Source organism: Hyaena hyaena, unplaced genomic scaffold (assembly GCF_003009895.1).
Source record: "Hyaena hyaena isolate Hyena2069 unplaced genomic scaffold, ASM300989v1 scaffold_159, whole genome shotgun sequence".
NCBI lineage: Eukaryota > Metazoa > Chordata > Mammalia > Carnivora > Hyaenidae > Hyaena > Hyaena hyaena.
In genome coordinates, this window is record NW_024080791.1 from 2,750,024 (window position 1) to 2,769,824 (window position 19,801).

General features: G+C 38.1%; 1 protein-coding gene across 1 annotated transcript in view; it reads right to left on the minus strand.

The window, feature by feature from the left end:
- The window catches only part of NCKAP1 (NCK associated protein 1), a 107,012-nt gene extending 88,713 nt beyond the window's left edge, over positions 1-18,299 (minus strand). The window contains exon 1 of the mRNA XM_039239633.1: positions 17,932-18,299. Within this exon, the coding sequence (XP_039095564.1) occupies positions 17,932-18,039 (108 nt within the window). The 5' untranslated portion in view covers positions 18,040-18,299. The remainder of the gene's footprint in view (positions 1-17,931) is intronic.
- Between the last annotated feature and the right edge of the window lie 1,502 nt (positions 18,300-19,801).

Here is a 19,801-nt window from a genome sequence, read left to right on the forward strand (position 1 = left end):
AGTATTAGAAAGAATTTGTTATCTGAACTATTAGCAATACAGAATATAATCAATACTATTCAGTGTTCCGTTATGTGACACTTGACTAACTGCTTGCTAGTGAGATGTTATTTCTTAGGGAATTACGAAAACTGTAAATATTGCTATTTAACTTCTCATTGCATTTTTTTTAAATGTTTCCTTTGAACAGTTTTATCTCTCTACTATGTGTGAAGATATACGTATTGCAATTTAATGTTTTTTTTTCGCTTTTTACTATGGCTATGTTGTGAACTGCAGAAAAAGAAGTTATGAAACATGAAACTGATCTGAAAGCGGGCAAGCGGGCAAAGGGAAGGTGAAAAGCTTTGCAAACCTTCCAAACTTGTCCTTGCTGGGGAAGCATTGTAATAAAAAGAGAGAAAATTACGTGTAAACAATGATTGTCAAAGTATGACATACGTTTCAGTAGAGAACTAATGCACCGCAGACTATGAATAACAAAACAAGATTAGAACTATATGGTGCTACAATTTTAAAGGTATTCTAAGTAGCGAGTTTAGTATACAATAGATTTATAGAGTTTACACTATTCATATATATTTAAATACTACTGTGTAAGTGTACAACCATGTCAGTTTCTTGGTGCTCTTTCTAAACCAACTTAAAATAATACTAGAAGGAAAAATGAAGACTACATGCAACTATAAAAATAGGAGCAAAACCGTCAGTGAAATTTTACATACCTTAAAAAGAAACGGTAGCCAAGAATAAAAATAAATCGTTATTGGATGACTTTTGCACTCCAGCTCAAATTGAAACTATTTTTCAAATATCACCTAACTCCCTTCCAAGTCCAAGTATAAAAATCAATGTAAACATTCCTGTATTTTCCAAATGGAAACAGGAATGCATTAAGAATTCTCTTAATTACCACGCATAAATAGATAAAATTAACTTAGGAAATTTAGAACTTCATAATCCTTAACCAGATTGACATAAGGTAATTATGCAAATATTATATTTCAATATTATATATTGAATATTATAATATTCCATTATAATGTATTAAATATAATATTTCAATATTATAAATGCTAAAATATATCTGACTTTTCTTCAGAGTAGACTATCATTTATTGCTCATAAACTAATTTGCCAATTAATCCACTTCCCAAAAAATATTATGCTATATAAAAACTAAGAACCACATACTAAAACTTTGTCCAAACAGAAATAGCTACAGATTAGCATTTCCTTACACCAATGATGCAATAAAAATCAAGTTTCCTAAATATTGCCTGAGGTGGTACAGAATCCTAAAGTGATTCCAAATTATGTTATTTCTTTATTACATTCAGCTTTTTTAATGTTTTATCTTTTCCATATTCTAATATTTAAGTTTAGCTATCCATTATAACAATATTAGTGACATCAAATAATGAAAATATGACATGCTATACTCATTTCCCATGATCACAAATTCTATTGTGTAAGAATTTAATCAAATATCTGAAAACTAACATATATGTATGCTCACATATATGTGTGTTCAGGTGAGCACGTATACATAAGAGGTACCCTTCTCCCACTGAAAACTAAAATGATGGAGTTTCATTTCAACAGAAAAATAAATGGTTGCATAATCTTTCCTTGGAATTGATTTACCTTTTTCCACCCTGTTCAATGAGCCATAGCTAAATATACTATAATGGGAGCCGGAATACGGACTCTAGAATAAGACTTACTGGGTTTTAATCTTCACCACTTAACAATCCATAGGATGTGAACATATTACAAAATATCTCCTAGTCTCAGTTTCTTCATGTGTAAATGAGGAAGTCAGTAATTACCTCATATGGTCATTATGAGGATTAGAAAAGAGATAAACCAGGTACAGTATTTAGGCAAAGGACTGGCACATAAATGCTCTAAAATGCTCTAAAAATGTTTGCTGCTGTAAATAACATCTACGATAATTATAATTACTCAAGTAAAAGTCTCATGAATAGTAATTGCAAAACAGTCTTTATCATAGTATAATAGAACTAGCAATACGACTACAATTCCCTCTACTAATCACATATCTCCTTCATTTGCCCTAAGTCTAAATGCCATATTTGTTGTACTTATAGAAAGAGCTTAGCCTAATAGTTAAGAATGTGAGTTCCAAGATAGGCTGTCCATACTCAAATCCTAACTCCATCACTTCCTACCCGCATAACCATAAGCAAGTGACTTTACTCCTCTGTGCCTCAATTTTCCATCTGTTAAATTGGGGGGGGGGGGGCGCCTGGGTGGCTCAGTCGGTTGAGCATCTGACTTCAGCTCAGGTCATGATCTCATGGTTCATGGGTTCGAGCCCTACATCGGGCTCTGTGCTGGCAGCTAGCTCAGAGCCTGGAGCCTGTTTCAGATTCTGTGTCTCCCTCTCTCTCTGGCCCTCCCTTGCTCACGCTGTCTCTCTCTCTCTCTCGGAAATAAATAAAACATTAAAAAAAATGGGTTGATAATGAATGCAATTTACCCTAAAAAGTTAGTCCCATTACATGAATATCTGTGTGTATGTGTGTGTGTGTACACATGCAATTTACACAGATATTTGGCATACCACAAGCACTCAGAAATGTCAATAAAAAAATATGGTTCACAGATACTATACAACAGTACTAGACCTTATTTTTTTCCTGAAATCAACCTGCTTGATTTATTTACTTAATACCAACAGAGACACTGTGTAAGGAAAACTCGGGAAAAAAAAAAGCACAAGAAAATAACAATGACCTGACTAAAATTTAACATCTAAGTAAATACATCTAATAGAAAGCCATACTTAATAATTCAGTTAAAAAGGATTTCTTTAAAAAATAAAATAAAAAAAGGATTTCCTACTGGGGCAGCTAGGTGGCTCAGGTGGTTAAGCAACTGACTTCAGCTCAGGTTATCATTCCTGGGTCCAAGCCCTACATCAGGCTCTGTGCTGACAGCATGGAGCCTGCATGGGATTCTTTCTGTCTCTGCCCCTCCCCTGCTTGCACGGTCAATCTCTCTCTTAATATAAATAAATACACATTTTTTTAAAAAGGGCATTTCCTACTATACCAAAACAGTATAGCAAAATTCCAACTAACCAGAAGCTTATGAAAATTAACCTTCTTCCCCACCCTAACTCAGAACATTTCATTTTCAGGACATGGAGGACAAAGAAATCATAAAATAACAAACTGTATTTCAAAAACATTGTCTGCAGTTAGTACATGTGAAACTACCTCATTCTACAACTACAATATTAAAAAATTAATCTTTCAGTCTCAAAAGTATTATCCTCTGAAGTGGCACATTTAAGAAAATGACATATATTACTGTACTTAGTTATTAACACATTTTTGACTAATACATATCAGAAAGGATTACCACAAAGATTGAATCAAAAGGTTTAACAAATTACCAATTCAGTTAAATAAAACTCTGGAATACTTCTACCCCACACACAAACCAAAAAAAGAAAAAGAAAAAAAGAAAAGGTGAGTACAGGGCAAAAGTGCATCTAAATAACTGAACTTTATAGACCCTACTGGAAAAAAAAGGTTTTTTTGCATAATTGGCTAAAAGAGCTACTTCACTAGAGAAAAAGGAAACTATGTTGAATCACAGAATTAAAAAAAAAAAAACCCACCACCCCAAAGCCTTGTTTTATGTTGACTTACCATGCTTTCATAATGTATAAAATACGGTAATATAAATTCCAGATGATCTAAAGCAAATTTAAATATTTATATACTTAAATTTCCAGCTCTCACAATTCAAATTTTATTTTCTATGAAATTCTACGTATCTTTAAATTCAACAAAGTTATGACTATTTAATGTGACAGATACAACTGTGCTAGTGTTAAAGGGAATACTTAAATATATTAAGAAATCTGTCTCTGAGTCAAGGAGCACAACCCATATGACTTCCTGGCAAGTTGTTTAATCTCTGAATTTCAGTTCTATAATCCATAAACTAAGGGTACTACTACTACCTACTTCACAGGGTAGACTTCACAGGGTAGATTGTTCAGATTTTTAAAGACAAAATGCACATAAAGTGCTTATTCCAGTACCTGGTACATAAGGACTTAATAATTAAGTTCTAAATAATCATCCTCTATTTTTAAAAATAAAAATTCCCAAAATACATGGCTATCTATAGTGAGTTCCCAATTATTAAAGTTAAGATTTTCTGTGTAACCAATTCTAAGTCAGTATTGTCAATCGACATCTCCAAGTTCATTTTTTTTCACAAAACACAAATACATTATTTGTTACCAAAAAATAACAAAGACGTTTTAGAAAACCACATATTTTACACATGCCAAAAAATAAACATCTTTCACTGGAAACCTAAAGACCAAACTCTATGTGATTTTAAAGTATAACCTTAAAACAAATTTTTCTGCCAATCTACCACCAAAACCCCTCCAAGTCCTTTCCTCAGGCTGTCACAACATAAGATTACATAACACAGATTAACGTTATATGATTAGTGCTACATACTTTTTAAGAACTTACCATGATGTTAAAAAATATATAGATAGAAATAGTCCTCTATCTATTCATAAGAGATTATGCAACAATCAAGAAAAAAGAAAACGGGGCACTTGGTTGGCTCAGTCAGTCAGGCATCCGACTCTGGCTCAGGTCATGATCTAGCAGTTTGTGAATTCAAGCCCTGCGGTAGGCTCTGTGCTGACAGCTCAGAGCCCAGAGCCTGCTTCAAATTCTATGTCTCCTTTTCTCTCTGCCCCTCCCACACTCACGCTATCTCTTTCTCTCAAAAATAAACATTAAAAAAATTTTTTAAAGAGAAAGAAAACAATAAAGACACAGGTGGAGAATAAACACAATATTTACAGGGCATCTGTTGTGTGCAAGATATCTATGCTTTAGAAACTGTGTAACCCATCACTCAATAGAGAGAAAAGAAACTTCAGAAAAATTAAGTAACTTGCTCAAGGTTTTACAACTATTAGCTGTTGAGTACCCAATGATTCCAAAGCACTAAAAATGCCTAATTAAAACAAAGCAAAAGTTAAAAAAAAAAAAAACCATTCTTTCAATACCTCAGCTGCTCAAAACTTTCATTGGAATAATTACTATCAAAAGAAAAACCTGCTTAGTTTGATCAGTTTTATTTTTGAAGTCCTAGTCTACCTCAGTAATATAACACATTCCTTTGCCAAAATACTATAGAACAAACCAATTTTTAAATATAGTAACTTACAGGTGCCTAGGTGGCTCAGCCAGTTAAGTGTCCAACCTAAAGTTTTATTTATTTTAGAAGAGACAGAGAAAGTGCAAGTGGTGGAGTAGCAGAGAGAGAGGAAGAGAGAATCCCAAGCAGGCTCCTTCCTATCTATGCAGAGCCCTTCGCTCAATTTCACAAACCATGAAATCATGACCTGAGACAAAATCATGAGACATGGAGCCCGAAGAGGGGCTCTCCCAACAGAGCTGAGACTGCTTAGAATTCTCTCTCTCCCTCTCTGTCCCTCTTCCACTCTCTTTCTCAAAATAAATAAAGTTTTTTAAAAAAAATAAAATAAATTCAATAATTTAATTAAAAAACATAAACTGGGGCACCTGGGAGGCTCAGTCGGTTAACCATCTGACTTCAGCTCAGGTCATGGTCTCAAGGTCTGGGTTCGAGCCCCATGTCAGGCTCTGTGCTGACAGCTCAGAGCCAAGAGCTGCTTCATATTGTGTCTCCCTCCCTCTCTGCCCCTCCCCCACTTATGCTGTCTCTCTCAAAATTAAATGACATGTTAAAAAATTTCTTTAAAAAACTAAATAAATAACATGAATAAAATTCCAGAGATCAGAGTGAGAATGCTATTTGTGAGACTACAGGAAAGAAACCAGCCCCATCTGAATATGTCAGGGAAGAAAGAAAAATGCAAAATGTGACCAATTTATACAGAAACAAGAATTTAAATTTTTCTCAATAAAAAGAAGCCATACTTTTTAAAGCAGGTTTTGCAGAATTAAAAGCATAACAGGTCCAAGATTCTCCCCTGAGCCTCTCAGGAAATTAACTGACATTAATGCTCAGAAGAAGAATGGACACCACCTAAAATCATGGACTATTAGAGAAACTTACCTAACCTTCTTTTATTTTCTAATTTTAGAAATAATGAGTGTAATACAATGAAATTTTTCAATAAATACTGGAAAATCTATCAGGAGCAAAAGAAGCTTTAAATCTCATAGCAGTGGTTAATTTTCCAATTTTTTTTTTTTTTGTGCATATCATCTACATTTTGCCCAGCCAATCGCTTTGAACTTCCCCTTGAGCTTGGGCAGGCAAAAAAAAAAAAAAAAAAAAAAAACAAATCACTGTTAAAATTTAGATTAAGAGGCTTCACAGGAAAGTTAACCGGAATTATTGGAAATGCTTTCTTTAAAATTGATGGAAACTGGGTGCCTGGGTGGCTCAGTGGGTTGAGCAACCAACTTCGGCTCAGGTCATGATCTCACAGTTTGTGAGTCTGAGCCCCGCGTCGGGCTCTATGCTGACAGCAGGGCCTGGAAACTGCTTCTGATCTTGTGTCTCCCTTTCTCTCTGTGCCCTTCCCTCAACTTGTGCTCTGCCTCTGTCTCTCAAAAATGAATAAACATTAAAAAATTTTTAACTAATGTAAATTTATCAATAACTACCTGTTATTTACAATCAATAACTACCTGTTATTTACAGCCAATAATAGCCACCTTAGAGGTATGCAAATTATGGTTATTGTTTTCTAAACACAGGTTCTGGGAAAAATCACAAACTTAAGAAATATTTCAATTAATAATATAATTCAAAATTAATCATTAAAAATTTTCATGATTCAGGGGCACCTAGATGGCACAGTCAGTTACTGTCAGACATCGGCTCAGATAATGATCTCGTGGTTCCTGGGTCTGAGCCCCACATCGGCCTCTTTGCTGTCATCATGGAGCCTGCTTCAGATCTTCTGCGTCCCTCTCTCTCTACCCCTCTCCCACAGGCTCACACAACTCTCTCTCTCAAAAAGAAACATTTAAAAAGAAATTTTAATGATTCAAATGCATTACTAATTACTATTCAATTAAAAATAAGAGGTTTCTGTCACTGTTGCTCTTAAACATTTTTCAGCTTGCAATACAGAAAAACATCTCCATTTATAAAGCAAAGGTGCTGTATAGTTTCTGTAAAAGCATTATATATGGTCACATTTTTACTGTTTTAAAGATGCTATTCTTTAAAGGACTACTGAAGAATACATTCCTGAAATACATATAAATACTTATTTTGTATTACCAGTAAGTAGATATCAAACTATAATGTCAGGTAGTTAAAAAGGAATAATTAAAAAATGTTTCCTAAAGGTGGTCTTGAGTTGGATATAACGGGGAAAAATGAACACTTATTAAAGGTCCACTTTGTTTCAAGGCCCAGTAACAGGTTTGATAACAATAGCCAAAACTTATTTATTTCTTATTCTTGTGCCAGGCACTGCACTAGGACTTATATGAATTAATTCACTTAATTCCCAACCTTGTAAGGTTAATTAAAAAGTATTCCACAGGGATGCCTGGCTGGCTCAGTCAGTGAAGCATGCAACTCTTGATCTCAGGGTTGTGAGTTCAAGCCTCATGGTGGATGTAGAAATCACTTAAAAAAAAAGACTGTTCCACAGTTGTAGGAGAACTGGAATACATATTTAGGATTTCAAGAATTAGATACAAGAAGATTAACATGGCATAGAAAACAAAAAAATATATCTTGAAGCATAACAGAAGCTGAGAACAAATACTCAGTAGATGATTTTGCTGGTAGAAAGTCTATGTGCAGTCTAGCATTCCAGAAATTTAGTTACACCACAGAAAACAAAATTAAGTCACTATAGTGAATAACTTTCTGAGAAAGAAACCAGAGGTATTAATAACATATTTTACTTATTTTAGTGGTTTTTAACATCAGAATCATTTCAGAGGCTTTTTCTTCCCAGTAGGTTTGTGTTAAGATACAGATGTTATTTTTAAAAACCTTTTAAAATGATATTGTGTATCCCTGGCTAAGAGCCATTAATCTTCTAAGCCTCTAAGCTTATTATAACCCAGAAAGGTTAAATAACTTGTCCAATGTTTAAAAAAAAATAGAGGGGCGCCTGGATGGCTCAGTCAGTTAAGCATCCGATTTCAGCTCAGGTCATGATCTTGCAGTTTGTGGGTTTGAGCCCTGTGTCAGGCTCTGTACTGACAGCTCGGAGCCTGGAGCCTGCTTCGGGTTTTTTGTCTCCCCCTCTCTCTGCCCCTCCCCCAGTCGGGCAAGTCTCTCGGTTTCTCTCTCACAAATAAACCTTAAATTTGTTTTTTAAAAATACTATCACAGGGCGCCTGGGTGGCTCAGTCAGTTTGATGGCCTACTTTGGCTCCGGTCATGATCTCACAGTTCATGGATTCGAATCCCGCGTCGGGCTCTGTGCTGACAGCTAGCTCAGAGCCTGGAGCCTGTTTCAGATTCTGTGTCTCCCATCTCTGACCCTCCCCTTCTCATGCTGTCTCTCTCAGAAATTTAAAAAAAAAAAAAAAAAAAAAGTTAAAAATTTTTTAAAAATACTATCAGAGCTTTATCTGGCCTCTAGTTCTCTCAAGCTACAGACTATACTACAACTGTGGGAAACAACAGACAAATTTAGTGGCTATATGCCAGAAAGAAGGACATCAGACGTTACTAAGGTATATTATAACTTTATATATTCTGTATCTTTATATATTCTAGTGAAAAAAGGTTTTGGAATCTTAAATAATGACTCCTTGACATTGCTTATCTGAAGCTTCTATTCATATTTCAAAACCAAGCACAAAGGCACTATCTCTTCTTCCTCAGAATGGAATCTTCAATGCTCTTCCCAAGACTCTCATAACCACACTTACACAATACATTTCAGTTAGATCTCTGTAAATACCTCATACCTACTAAAATATGAATGTCTTGGCATTGGAGACTGTATCTTAATTTACCAGTGTCTATGAAGACATTTAATCAATGAAGAGTAAACAAATGAAAAGGAAACCCTCAAAACTTGGGACTAACTAAAACAATAGTTCGTAAGATTTAAAAGATACTTTTCATGTAGTTTTAGATACTATCAAGTTATCTATGCAATAAAAAAGTATTTTCCAATACTTTTTGTTTTACTTAAAACAAGAGAGTCCTTTAAAATGGGTACTCATAGGGGCGCCTGGGTGGCTTAGTCGGTTAAGCGTCCGACTTTCGCTTAGGTCATGATCTCAAGGTTCGTGGGTTCGAGCCCCGTGTCGGGCTCTGTGCTGACTGCCAGCTCAGAGCCTGGAGCCTGTTTCAGTCTGTGTCTCCCTCTCTCTCTAACCCTCCCCTGCTCACGCTGTCTCTCTCTCTCCTAGAAATAAATAAAACATTAAAAGCATTTAAAAAAAATAAAATAAAATAAAATAAAATTGATACACATAAACCCTACTTACAAATTAGCAATTCAAGAGCTTATGAAGTTTGTTAACTTATTAAAACACTACAGTATAATACTATCTGAAGAAACAATGAACAAGAAGATTGTCTCACCACAATCAGACTAAAGAAAAAAAATTACCAAAGTCTAATTATGGTACTGCAAATTCCTAAAGAATCAAAATTAAAATGATTTTACTACACTTACTGATAAAAGCAACAGTAAAAACAGTCAATTAAAAAACCACAGAAGAGTACTACTAATTTATGAATGACTAAATTTTGCCCAAGACAGAAACAAACTTATTGGTTGGACTTTTTTAAAAATTTTTTAAATCTTTATTTATCTTTTGAGAGACGGTGAGAGACACAGAGGATGAGTGGGGGTTGGGCACAGAGTGACGGAGACAGAATCTGGAGCAGGCTCCAGGCTCCCAGCTGTCAGCACAGAGCCTGATGCAGGGCTCGAACTCGCAAACCGCAAGATCATGACCTGAGCTGAAGTCCAATGCTTAAACAACTGAGCACCCCAAATGCCCCTAAGTTTATTTATTTTGAGAGAGAGAGAGAGAGAGAGAGAGAGAGAGAACATGCACTCATGTTGGAGGGGCAGAGAGAGAGGAGAGAGAAAATCCCAAGCAGGCTCTGCAGTGTCAGCACAGAGCCCAAAGTGAGGCTCAAACTCACAAACTATGAGATCATGACTTGAGCCTAAATGAAAAGTCAGACACTTAACTGACTAAGCCACTTGGTCACCCACTGGTGGGGTGGGGCTTTCTTAACTGCATTTCTTCTATTTCATGTTACAGAATTTTTAATGTGAAAATGTTACCATTTGACATCATGTAAAATGAAAAAAGTACATTTGAAATTCCAAATTCAATTTGAAACAAAGTATCTTCAAGTTGGGAAATGATTCCATGTGTCCTCATAATTAGGGAAGGAAGATAAATGCTACTTCATTGTTTCTTTTAGTTTACACTTTCCTTTCTGCTTTCCCCAATTTAAACAAGTTCCTATTTCTTTAGTATGGTTTATATGATTAGTTCTTTCAGTCTGTATATTTTAATAGGTCAGGGACTAAATTTTAGAAATAATCAAACAAAAACTGCACAGAACATGAAAAGCAAATACAAAATATGTTTCCCCCCAAAATTTTGAATTGAATTTAAAATTCCTGATTCTACGGGAGCCTAGGTGGCTCAGTCAGTTAAGCATGTGACTTCACCTTAGGTCATGATCTCGTGGTTCATGAGTTTGAACCCCACATGGGGCTCTGTCTTAACAGCTCAGAGATTGGAGCCTGCTTCGGATTCTGTGTCTTCCTCTCTCTCTGTCCCTCCCATGCTCAACACATTCTTTCTCTCCCTCTCTCTCTATTTATCTATAAATAGATAAAATTCTTAGTTCTAAACTATTGCTCATTTTAGCACATGATAAAGCTGAACAGAGGTCTCCATTAATAATCACCTTGGTACACTGTTAGTATGATCTCAAAAATATTTTCATACAAATCTGTACAATTCATACAAATGTAATCTAAAGATGAAAACTATAATAGAATTACATATTTCTTTAAGGTTACTGTGTGTTCAAAATCTAATTCTATCTACCACAAAAATGCCAATAATGACTATAAAACTGATGGCAAAATAATTAAACTAAGAGCCCATACTTAGTGGCCAATAAAAAAAGTCAATCTAAATTCTGGCTGGATCAGTCAGAAGAGCATGCAAATCTTGACCGGGGGTCATGAGTTCAAGTCCCACATTGGGTGTAGAGATTATTAAAAAATAAATTAATAATTTTTTAAAAATTGGACAAATTACTTAACCTCTCCAAATTCAATTCCTTTATCCAAAAATAAGTATGTACATCACAGACCTAAAGACAAATTAAACAAAAAAATATAAACAGCATACATTAAAGTCTCAATAAATGGCAGCCAGCATTAATTTCATTACACATGTTTTTGGGGACAAAACAAGATGAAACTATTTAATTCTAGTAACATATAAAGTGTAAGACTCCTGGAACTGACCCAAAATTAGTGTTGGGATTTAACTTAAATGTCAACATTCCTAGGAAATTATCAAACAAGAATATGGATTATTTCAATCATCCTAGTCAAGAAGGACAATTCTGACACTGACATACTTTTTTCACTTGAGCCTCCTCATTTTTAACATATTGGCTATAGCTAGCTAGTAGCTATGTTCATTCCTTTAAATCAAAGTATACAAGTAATCGATCAAAGATCCTAATTTCATTTATATGTAAACTGCATCCATGCTGCTTCATTTCTATTTTTGTAAAGAGTCTAATTTAATCAAATGATAATAAAATATGCATGCACATATGTTAGCATTTGCACAGAAAAGCATGTAAGTATACAAGGTTTATTTTTAAAAGTAGGAGATGGGTAAGCAGAGAATTTCTGAAGTGACACAATTCTGTTATGTTTGAGTTTCTGACAATAAACATGTATTCCTTTTGTAACCATCAAAAATGCTTAATATTTAAGTTACTTAACAAGTCAACAAAGGATAATCTTTCATTGCCACTTAAAAAAATAAAAATACGGGGACCCAGGGTCGCTCAGTTGGTTGAGTATCCGACCGCTCAGGTCATGATCTAACGGTTCGTGAGTTTGAGCCCCCACATCGGGCTCATTGCTACGGGCAAGGAGCCAGATTGTGCTCCTATGTCCCCCTCTCTCCATCCCCAGCTCGCGCTGTCTCTCAAAAAATAAATAAAATATTTAAAAAAATAAAATAAAAAAGTAAAAATTTTTCTTAAGTATTTTTCAGTCTACCCTCCAATATAACAAGAAAAAAAATATCAAATCCTCATTTTTATAAGTAGCATTCATAAAAAATAAACTTCCAAATAGACATAATAGGATCTGTTTAAATAAATAATATATATTATTTAATTCAGGTTTATGAAGAGAGGTTTCCTTCTTAAAATATTTTTTTATTTTCTTAATGTTTATTTTTGAGATAGAGAGAGAGAGAGAGACAGAGTGTGAGTGGGAGAGAGACAGAGAGAGAAGGAGAGAGACACAGAATCCAAAGTGAGCTCCAGGCTCTGACCTGTCAGCACAGAGACCGACACGAGGCTGGAACTCAGGAACCATGAGATCATGACCTGAACTGAAGTTGGATGCTTAACCGACTGAGCCACCCAGGCACCCCTCCTTCTTAACATATTTAAGGCCCTCAAGAAACCCCACTGGGGGTTGGGGGATGGGGAATCTCATACTAACAACACTTAATATTCTAGAACTTGCCAAAAACCAATCTTTGGAGCATGTTTCTGCTCCTGATTGACAGAGAAAATAATGCCCTAAATAAAGAGAAACGTTAACACTGAAAGAGAAAACTAAAGCTGGTTCCCTTCCCTTTACCTTGCACTACACCCTTCACACACATCTTTTCTTTTTTTTCTCCATTAAATAAGCAGATACCTGCTAAGGACTTTGAATTTTTTTATATTCCTATTCATTTTTTTCCTCATAAATATATCCCAAATCATGGGGAAAAGACTATGGGGGGGAAAAAAGAAAAAATAGCATCTAATAAAAAAGAATTTTTAACAAGTGAAAGTGCATTGAACTCTGCAAACACATGCCATTCAAAAAAAAAAAGTCTGCAATAGTTGGGTGGGTCTTTTCTTCTTTTCCGTCCTTCAGAATTTAGGCAATGATGTAACTAGAAAATTTATGCAAGTAATAACTGAGACTTTTCTGGTAAAGAGTTATCAAGTTCATGTTAGTGATAAGTATGGGAAGAAAGGAGACAGAAAAAAGCAAAACAGAAATATTTTCTGAACTCAGCAAAAATGTTTTGGTATTTGGGAATGTGTTTGCTAACAACAGTAAAATTTCAGAAAAAACAAACAAATGTTGCCCCCCAAAAAGTTGCTGAGACTCCTAAATAAATACTGTCTTACATTCACATAAGTTTTAAACTATTTTCATATTGTTATTGTCTTTTATCTTCACAAACAATCCTGTGAAGTAGGCAGAGCAGAGCAGGCATTACCATCTCTGTATTATGGAAACTAAACTGAGCACAGTTACTGTTTAAAATGGGCCATTGTAAACATTGTAAAGATAAGATAAGGGGAGCTGGAATGGACTTTACATTCCTTTCAAAGTTAATTTTCCTCTGTTTCATAAATGAGAAAAAATAAAGCTCAGGGAAGTCAAGATACCTCCCAAGATACAGAACTCTCAGTGACAGACTGAAGACTGGAATGCAGGTCTCCTAAGTCCTGGCCCAGTCCCATACCTCCACTACCACACTGCCTATACCACAGTCAGACATAAAAGTAGCCTGGAAAATGTTAAAAATCAGTATGTAAGTAAGCTGCATTACCAGGTCTGGAAAAAGACATATTTTCAACAAAAAGAAAACACGAATTTTTAAGGAATTAAGACACAAATAAATGTAAATGTAAAATCACCTACCACCTTCATGCCTTTCCCTAAATTCCTCCTTCATCTGTACTTTTTAAATTTTTTTTTTAATTTTTATTTTGAAAGAGTGCACACACTCAAGCAGGGGAGGGGGAGAGAGAGGGAGAGAAAAAGCCCCAAGCAAGCAAACAGGCTCCTTACGGCCAGCACAGAACCCAAAGCAGAGCTTGAACTCAAAACTGTGAGATCATGACCTGAGCCATAATCAAGAGACAGACACTTAACAGACTGAGTCACCCAGGGACCCCCTCCTTCTTGTGTCTTCACATCTTAGTCTGCAAGCTTCTTAAAATTTCTATAACCTGTATATATTAAGATCTCAAAAATTTTTCAACTGATAAATTTTCTTTAAAAATTTCTTTAAAAATTTAAAACAGAGGCAAATGGGTGGATCAGTTGGTTGAGGATCCAACACTTGTTTTGGGCTCGGGCAATGATCCCAGAGTCGTGGGATCAAGCCCCATGTTGTGCTCCATGCTGGGCATGGATCCTACTTGGGATTCTCTCTCTCTCCCTCTGTCCCTCTCCCCCACTCACATGCTCTCTCTCTAAAATAAGTAAAAATAGGGGCGCCTGGGTGGCTTAGTCGGTTAAGCGTCCGACTTTCGCTTAGGTCATGATCTCGCGGTTTGTGAGTTCGAGCCCCGCGTCGGGCTCTGTGCTGACTGCCAGCTCAGAGCCTGGAGCCTGCTTCAGTCTGTGTCTCCCTCTCTCTCTGACCCTCCCCTGCTCACGCTGTCTCTCTCTCTCTCTCCTAAAAATAAATAAAAATATAAAAAAATAAATAAAAATAAATAAAAATAAAATAAGTAAAAATAAAATTATAAAAAAATAAAAAAGCAAAGCATTTTCAGTAACCATGTTAATATTCCTGTAATAAGAATTAAAGTGTGTGTGCATATATATATAGTATATATATATATATATCTGTATATACATACATAGATATAGATACAGGTATAGACATAGCTATTTTTAAGTAGGCTTCATGCCCAGTGTGGAGCCCAATGGGAGGCCTGAACTCAGGATCCTGAGATCAAGACTGAGCTGAGATCAAGAGTCAGATGCTTAATCATCTGACCCACCCAGGCACCCCAGTTTATATATAGATATAGACAGATAGATAGATAGATAGATAGATATTTTTTTTACAGTAATTTATGAAGTTATTCTACTTGGGTCACTTAAGTATTTTTATTGTGTATTCTCGCTAAAATACTTCCACGTAGACTTCCAACTGAAACACAATCAGATGTGACAGGCAATCTATTGCACCTATGCATTAATAAAAGTCTGATAATTGATTGCTAGACATGTATTATGCAGTGGAAAGTTTTTTTGAGAACTGTAAGAGATTGTGATTAAAAGATTATGTAGCTTATAATGTCATAAAAAATGCAGACAGTATGAACCTTATAAACACATGGTGAACCAATCTTACTCACTTTTTTTGGCAAGATTTTTGAACAAATGTTTCAATCCCTAGCCAGCCAGGAAGATATGCCAGTCTTATAGACAACTCTATAGGCTAAAAGATTCAAAATCTATTTGATGCATTTGTATGCAAAATTACACAGGAGAGCAAACCAAAAGCTATTATTAAAACTAGAGCAAGATTATACACACACTCCTATATGTTATATATGCCATATACATTAAGTGTATACACATGTTTTAATGTATCATATATATTAAATTTATATATACATGTATAAACATATATACAAATCATGTATTGTATTCATCCATTTCAACAATACTTAACTGAAAATTCTGTGGGCCAGGTAAGGCCCTAAGTACTACTAATTCAAAACAGTTAACACTCTCACCCCCCAGTGGGACAGTAAGGCAAGGTAGACAAAACATTTCTCAATAAACTCAATATGCAGTAAGTCCTGAAATATAACAATAACTCAACATATTTGACACTTGGATGTAATAATCATGGCCAAATCATTTTAAATGTCAATAGCTCAGTAATGCCTCAGTAATACAAGAGACTGAAGTTTCCCAAAACAGGAAGTGAAAAAGTGTGCTTTTCAGGCAGTGAACTTGTGAAACAATAAAGCATTCAAACGCTTCGAGTTTAGTTTAATTTTGTATAATTTATGAAGGTGGAATAGGTAAAGTTTGATTGCATTTATACTACAGAAATGTTAAATGCATGCTTAAAAAGGTATTTTGCCCAAATACCCAAATCACTTTTGATGTTACTCTCACTTCCTTTTCTGAAAACCATCATAACCATTTCCTTTAACCACAATACCACAGGTCTAGTAATTTTTAGTAGTTTGCCTTGCTCGTTTTTTTAGACAAAGTTCATATAGGAACCAATTTCCAAGTTTGTTAAAGAGCATAATCTCACAAAAAAAAAGTTCAAGTCAATACAACCTGTAAGTAACACTATCTAAAATTAAGTTATTTCCATCTACATAAATTTATAACCAAGGCTCTTTGGTAATGCTGAGGGCTTCTTTGTGATGACTCTGGGCTCCTGCCACATAAGATGTAACAAACTGAATAGATGTGTTGCAGTTATTAATCTCTCCAGATTGGACTGACTTTGGAGGCAAATCAATCCTTGCATTGGGGTGAGCAAAAGGAACATAAACCATCCTCATAAAAAATTTATCACTATTAAGCTAGGATAGTCTATTCCTTTAGAGTTACAACATCTACATCAAATTGTTGGGATAAATCAGTTTTATACTTGAACTCCATGATATGGATTTCAAAAAAAAAATTATTTCTTCAGCAGCCCTAATTTACACACATTATGATTATATTGCTATGGTCAAGCTAAAAGGAACGTCCATGATATAATCAGAAAGCCAACAACAAATAATTATGAAAATATGACATCAATTACACACTGCAAACCCAAAAAACGTAGATGGTACCAAAAAAATCTCTTTAGTTTTCTCTTCACCACATTCTTTGAAACTTACTAACCTGCCTTAAAAAAAAAAAAAAAGATTTTTGTTTGTTTTCTCTAAAGACAAAGTAATACAATATTTGTTCTATCTTTACATCTATTTTTCTTAACTCCAACTCAGCCTTCCATTTCTTACTCTACTGAAGCCATTTAAAGACTTTCAATGGGCCTATTAGCTACAACTCCACAAATTTTCCTTATATGTTATAAACCAGCAGTAATAGCAACATATTTACAGTTCTAATTTTGTGCCGATACCTAACTTTAAGAAATGGGGTTTCGGTACGATTAGACAAGGCTGCAAAAACTCAGATGAGGAGGAGTAAAGAGGCACGGGAGAGAAGGTTGTTATTCCTGTTCTAGTGACTCACAGCCCAGAAGTATTTCAGAAGAAAACTGGTTCCACCCTCACTTCCCTCTCCTCTCTACCTTCAAAATGAAATAATTCCAAACTGACAACATGCTCCCAAACGACTGCTATTTCGCAATCCAAAATAAAGTGGTAAGTGGAGGAGATGCGGGGTTCATCCCGATTAGCCATTCCCTTCCCACATCCACACACTTACACACCAAAAAATCTGAGAAAAAAACTGCTACCATCTCCGACAGATTCCTAGCATTCATCCTCAGTTATGGAGCACCCAAGTTTTCCTCTCCCCTCCCCCCGCCCATCTCTCCCCCACCCTCTACCCTCCCTTCCCCGTAGACCCCGTTCCGGGGGCGGGGGCGGGGGCGCCAAGGAGGGGGCGACAGCGGCGCCCCCGGCCCCGCGCCGGCCCGGCCGGATCCCGCCGCTGGGAGCTGGGAAATGGCTTCTCTCTGCCTCCGACCGGCCGGCCCGCCCGCCCGCCACCGGGGGAGGCGCCGGGACTCCGCGATAGGCCGCGGCGCGTCTCGGCGACCCCGGGCCCGGCCTGCCGCGGCACCGCCGTGATTTTCGCCTCGGGCGCCGCCCGCTGCCCCCACGCCCGGTTTTCCCCAGCCGTGCGTCCTTCCTCGGCCCGCCCGCCGCCCCGCCGCGGTCTCGCCGGCCCGTGCGCACCTTTTTGATGTTGTAGAGGCGAGTCAGCATACCGACGCCCCGGTCGTTGAGGATGGTGAGCTTCTCCGCCAGCTTCTGCTGACTGGGCTGCAGCACGGAGCGCGACATGGTGGTGGTGGCGGTGATGGTGGTGGTGGTGGTGCCGCCGCCGGCCGCCTCGCACCCACTCACCGGCCCGCGGCCTCCGCCGCAACCTCTCTCGGGCCTCCTCCCCCACCGCCCGCGACCTCCGTCTCAGGGGAGAGCGCCCATGACCCTTGCGCCCCAATCGCGCGCCAGTGACTGAGCGAGCCGCGGCAGACGCCTCGGGGGTCCCTTCCCCCGCAGGAGCCCGCGCCCCGGCAGCCTCCTGCCTTCCGCCAGCCGCCCTTCCGTCCCCACCCCCGGCGCTCTCCGCCCCAGCCCCCAGAGCCGCTTTCCCCGGCTCCTCCGCTAGGTGTGGCGGCGGCGGCGGCGTCTCCGGCGGCTGAGAACGAGGCGGCTTCCCGCAGCCCAGGACGAGCGCTCGGTCACCTGATCGGCCGCGCCAGCGCCCCCGCGAGGCCGGACGGGGAACTGCGCCCTGGGGGCCCTCGGCCGCCCCGCCCGGCCTCGCCGCGGCCGCCGCGGCTGGGGAGGGACTGGGCTCCCTCCAGACCCGGCCCCGCGCGCCCTGGGCGCGTGATCCCAGTGGGAGAGTCCTAAGCTGGGATCGAGTGGGGTCGCATTTCCGCGCACGTCCCGCTTCGCCCCACACCGCTCTCCCACAAGTTCCCGAAAGTTGCCTTTCTGCACCACCTTCCTCAAGAAACCAGCAGAAGCCCGGGGAGGAGGGGGGGGGGACGGGGGGGGGAAGGGGAGCGTTTCAGGCGACTTTCGTCTAAGAGTGGGCTGGATGCGCCAAGCTCTTTTTCCTCCCACGGCTTGACAGACGCTCGCTGCTGAACACAGCAGATGTTAGGCTCCGCGGGGCGGGCTTCGCCGCTCGCGTCCTCCCTAGCCCATCCCTACGCCCCTGCCTAAAGGCAGTTTGTGAGAGGGGAGGTCGGAAGTGAGGGCCACGCCAGTTCCTGAGATAATCGGAATCCGGAACTTGTTGACTGGCAGCACCCATCCGGAGAATATGTTAAATAGACCCTGGCATGAGGGAGGCAAAAGATAAATGTGTGTTCCATTAATGAAGAAACGCTCGCATCTTTTCCTGGCCGCCACCCTAAATCCCACCCCTTCTTGGAAACATTCTACTTTTCCATCTCTTTGGTTTTCTTCCTGATCAATTTCTTCCCGAACACGTCTTCCAAGGCTACTCCCGCTAGTCGAATGTATTAGATGGACTTGGTTCCAAAAGTGAACGAATCAAGGACTTATGTAATTGGCATGAGGGATTTGAGCCAAGAGGATTCGAACTGCTTTATTTCTGGCCTTAATTTCTTTCACTTGTTCATCTTTCTAATCTATTCATTAATTTTAAGGGTACGACCAAATGTTCTACCACCGTCGATAAAAGACATTCTAGGAGTAAATAAGCTACGGTTAGATTGATCAAAGTGCTTTATGAGAAGGAAATTGCCATGAATAGCTTTTAAAACACTTTTTAAAGCTAATGTATGTACTATTACTACAGAAATCTTTATTTTAATATGTTGACAAGAGAAAGGGAGTAGACTAAATGCATTTAAGGGGCACTGAAGAGATCCAACATCCACCAGAAAGTCCATCATACCTGACACTGAAATTCTACACATAGAACTTCACTACCTTTGAATGAAGGCTTTGTACCTAAAGTGTCCTTTTTAAAATTTTCTCCTTTCTTCTTCTTCTTCTTCTTCTTCTTCTTCTTCTTCTTCTTCTTCTTTAAATGCAAACACCTCAGAGAGAGCACCTTTTGAGC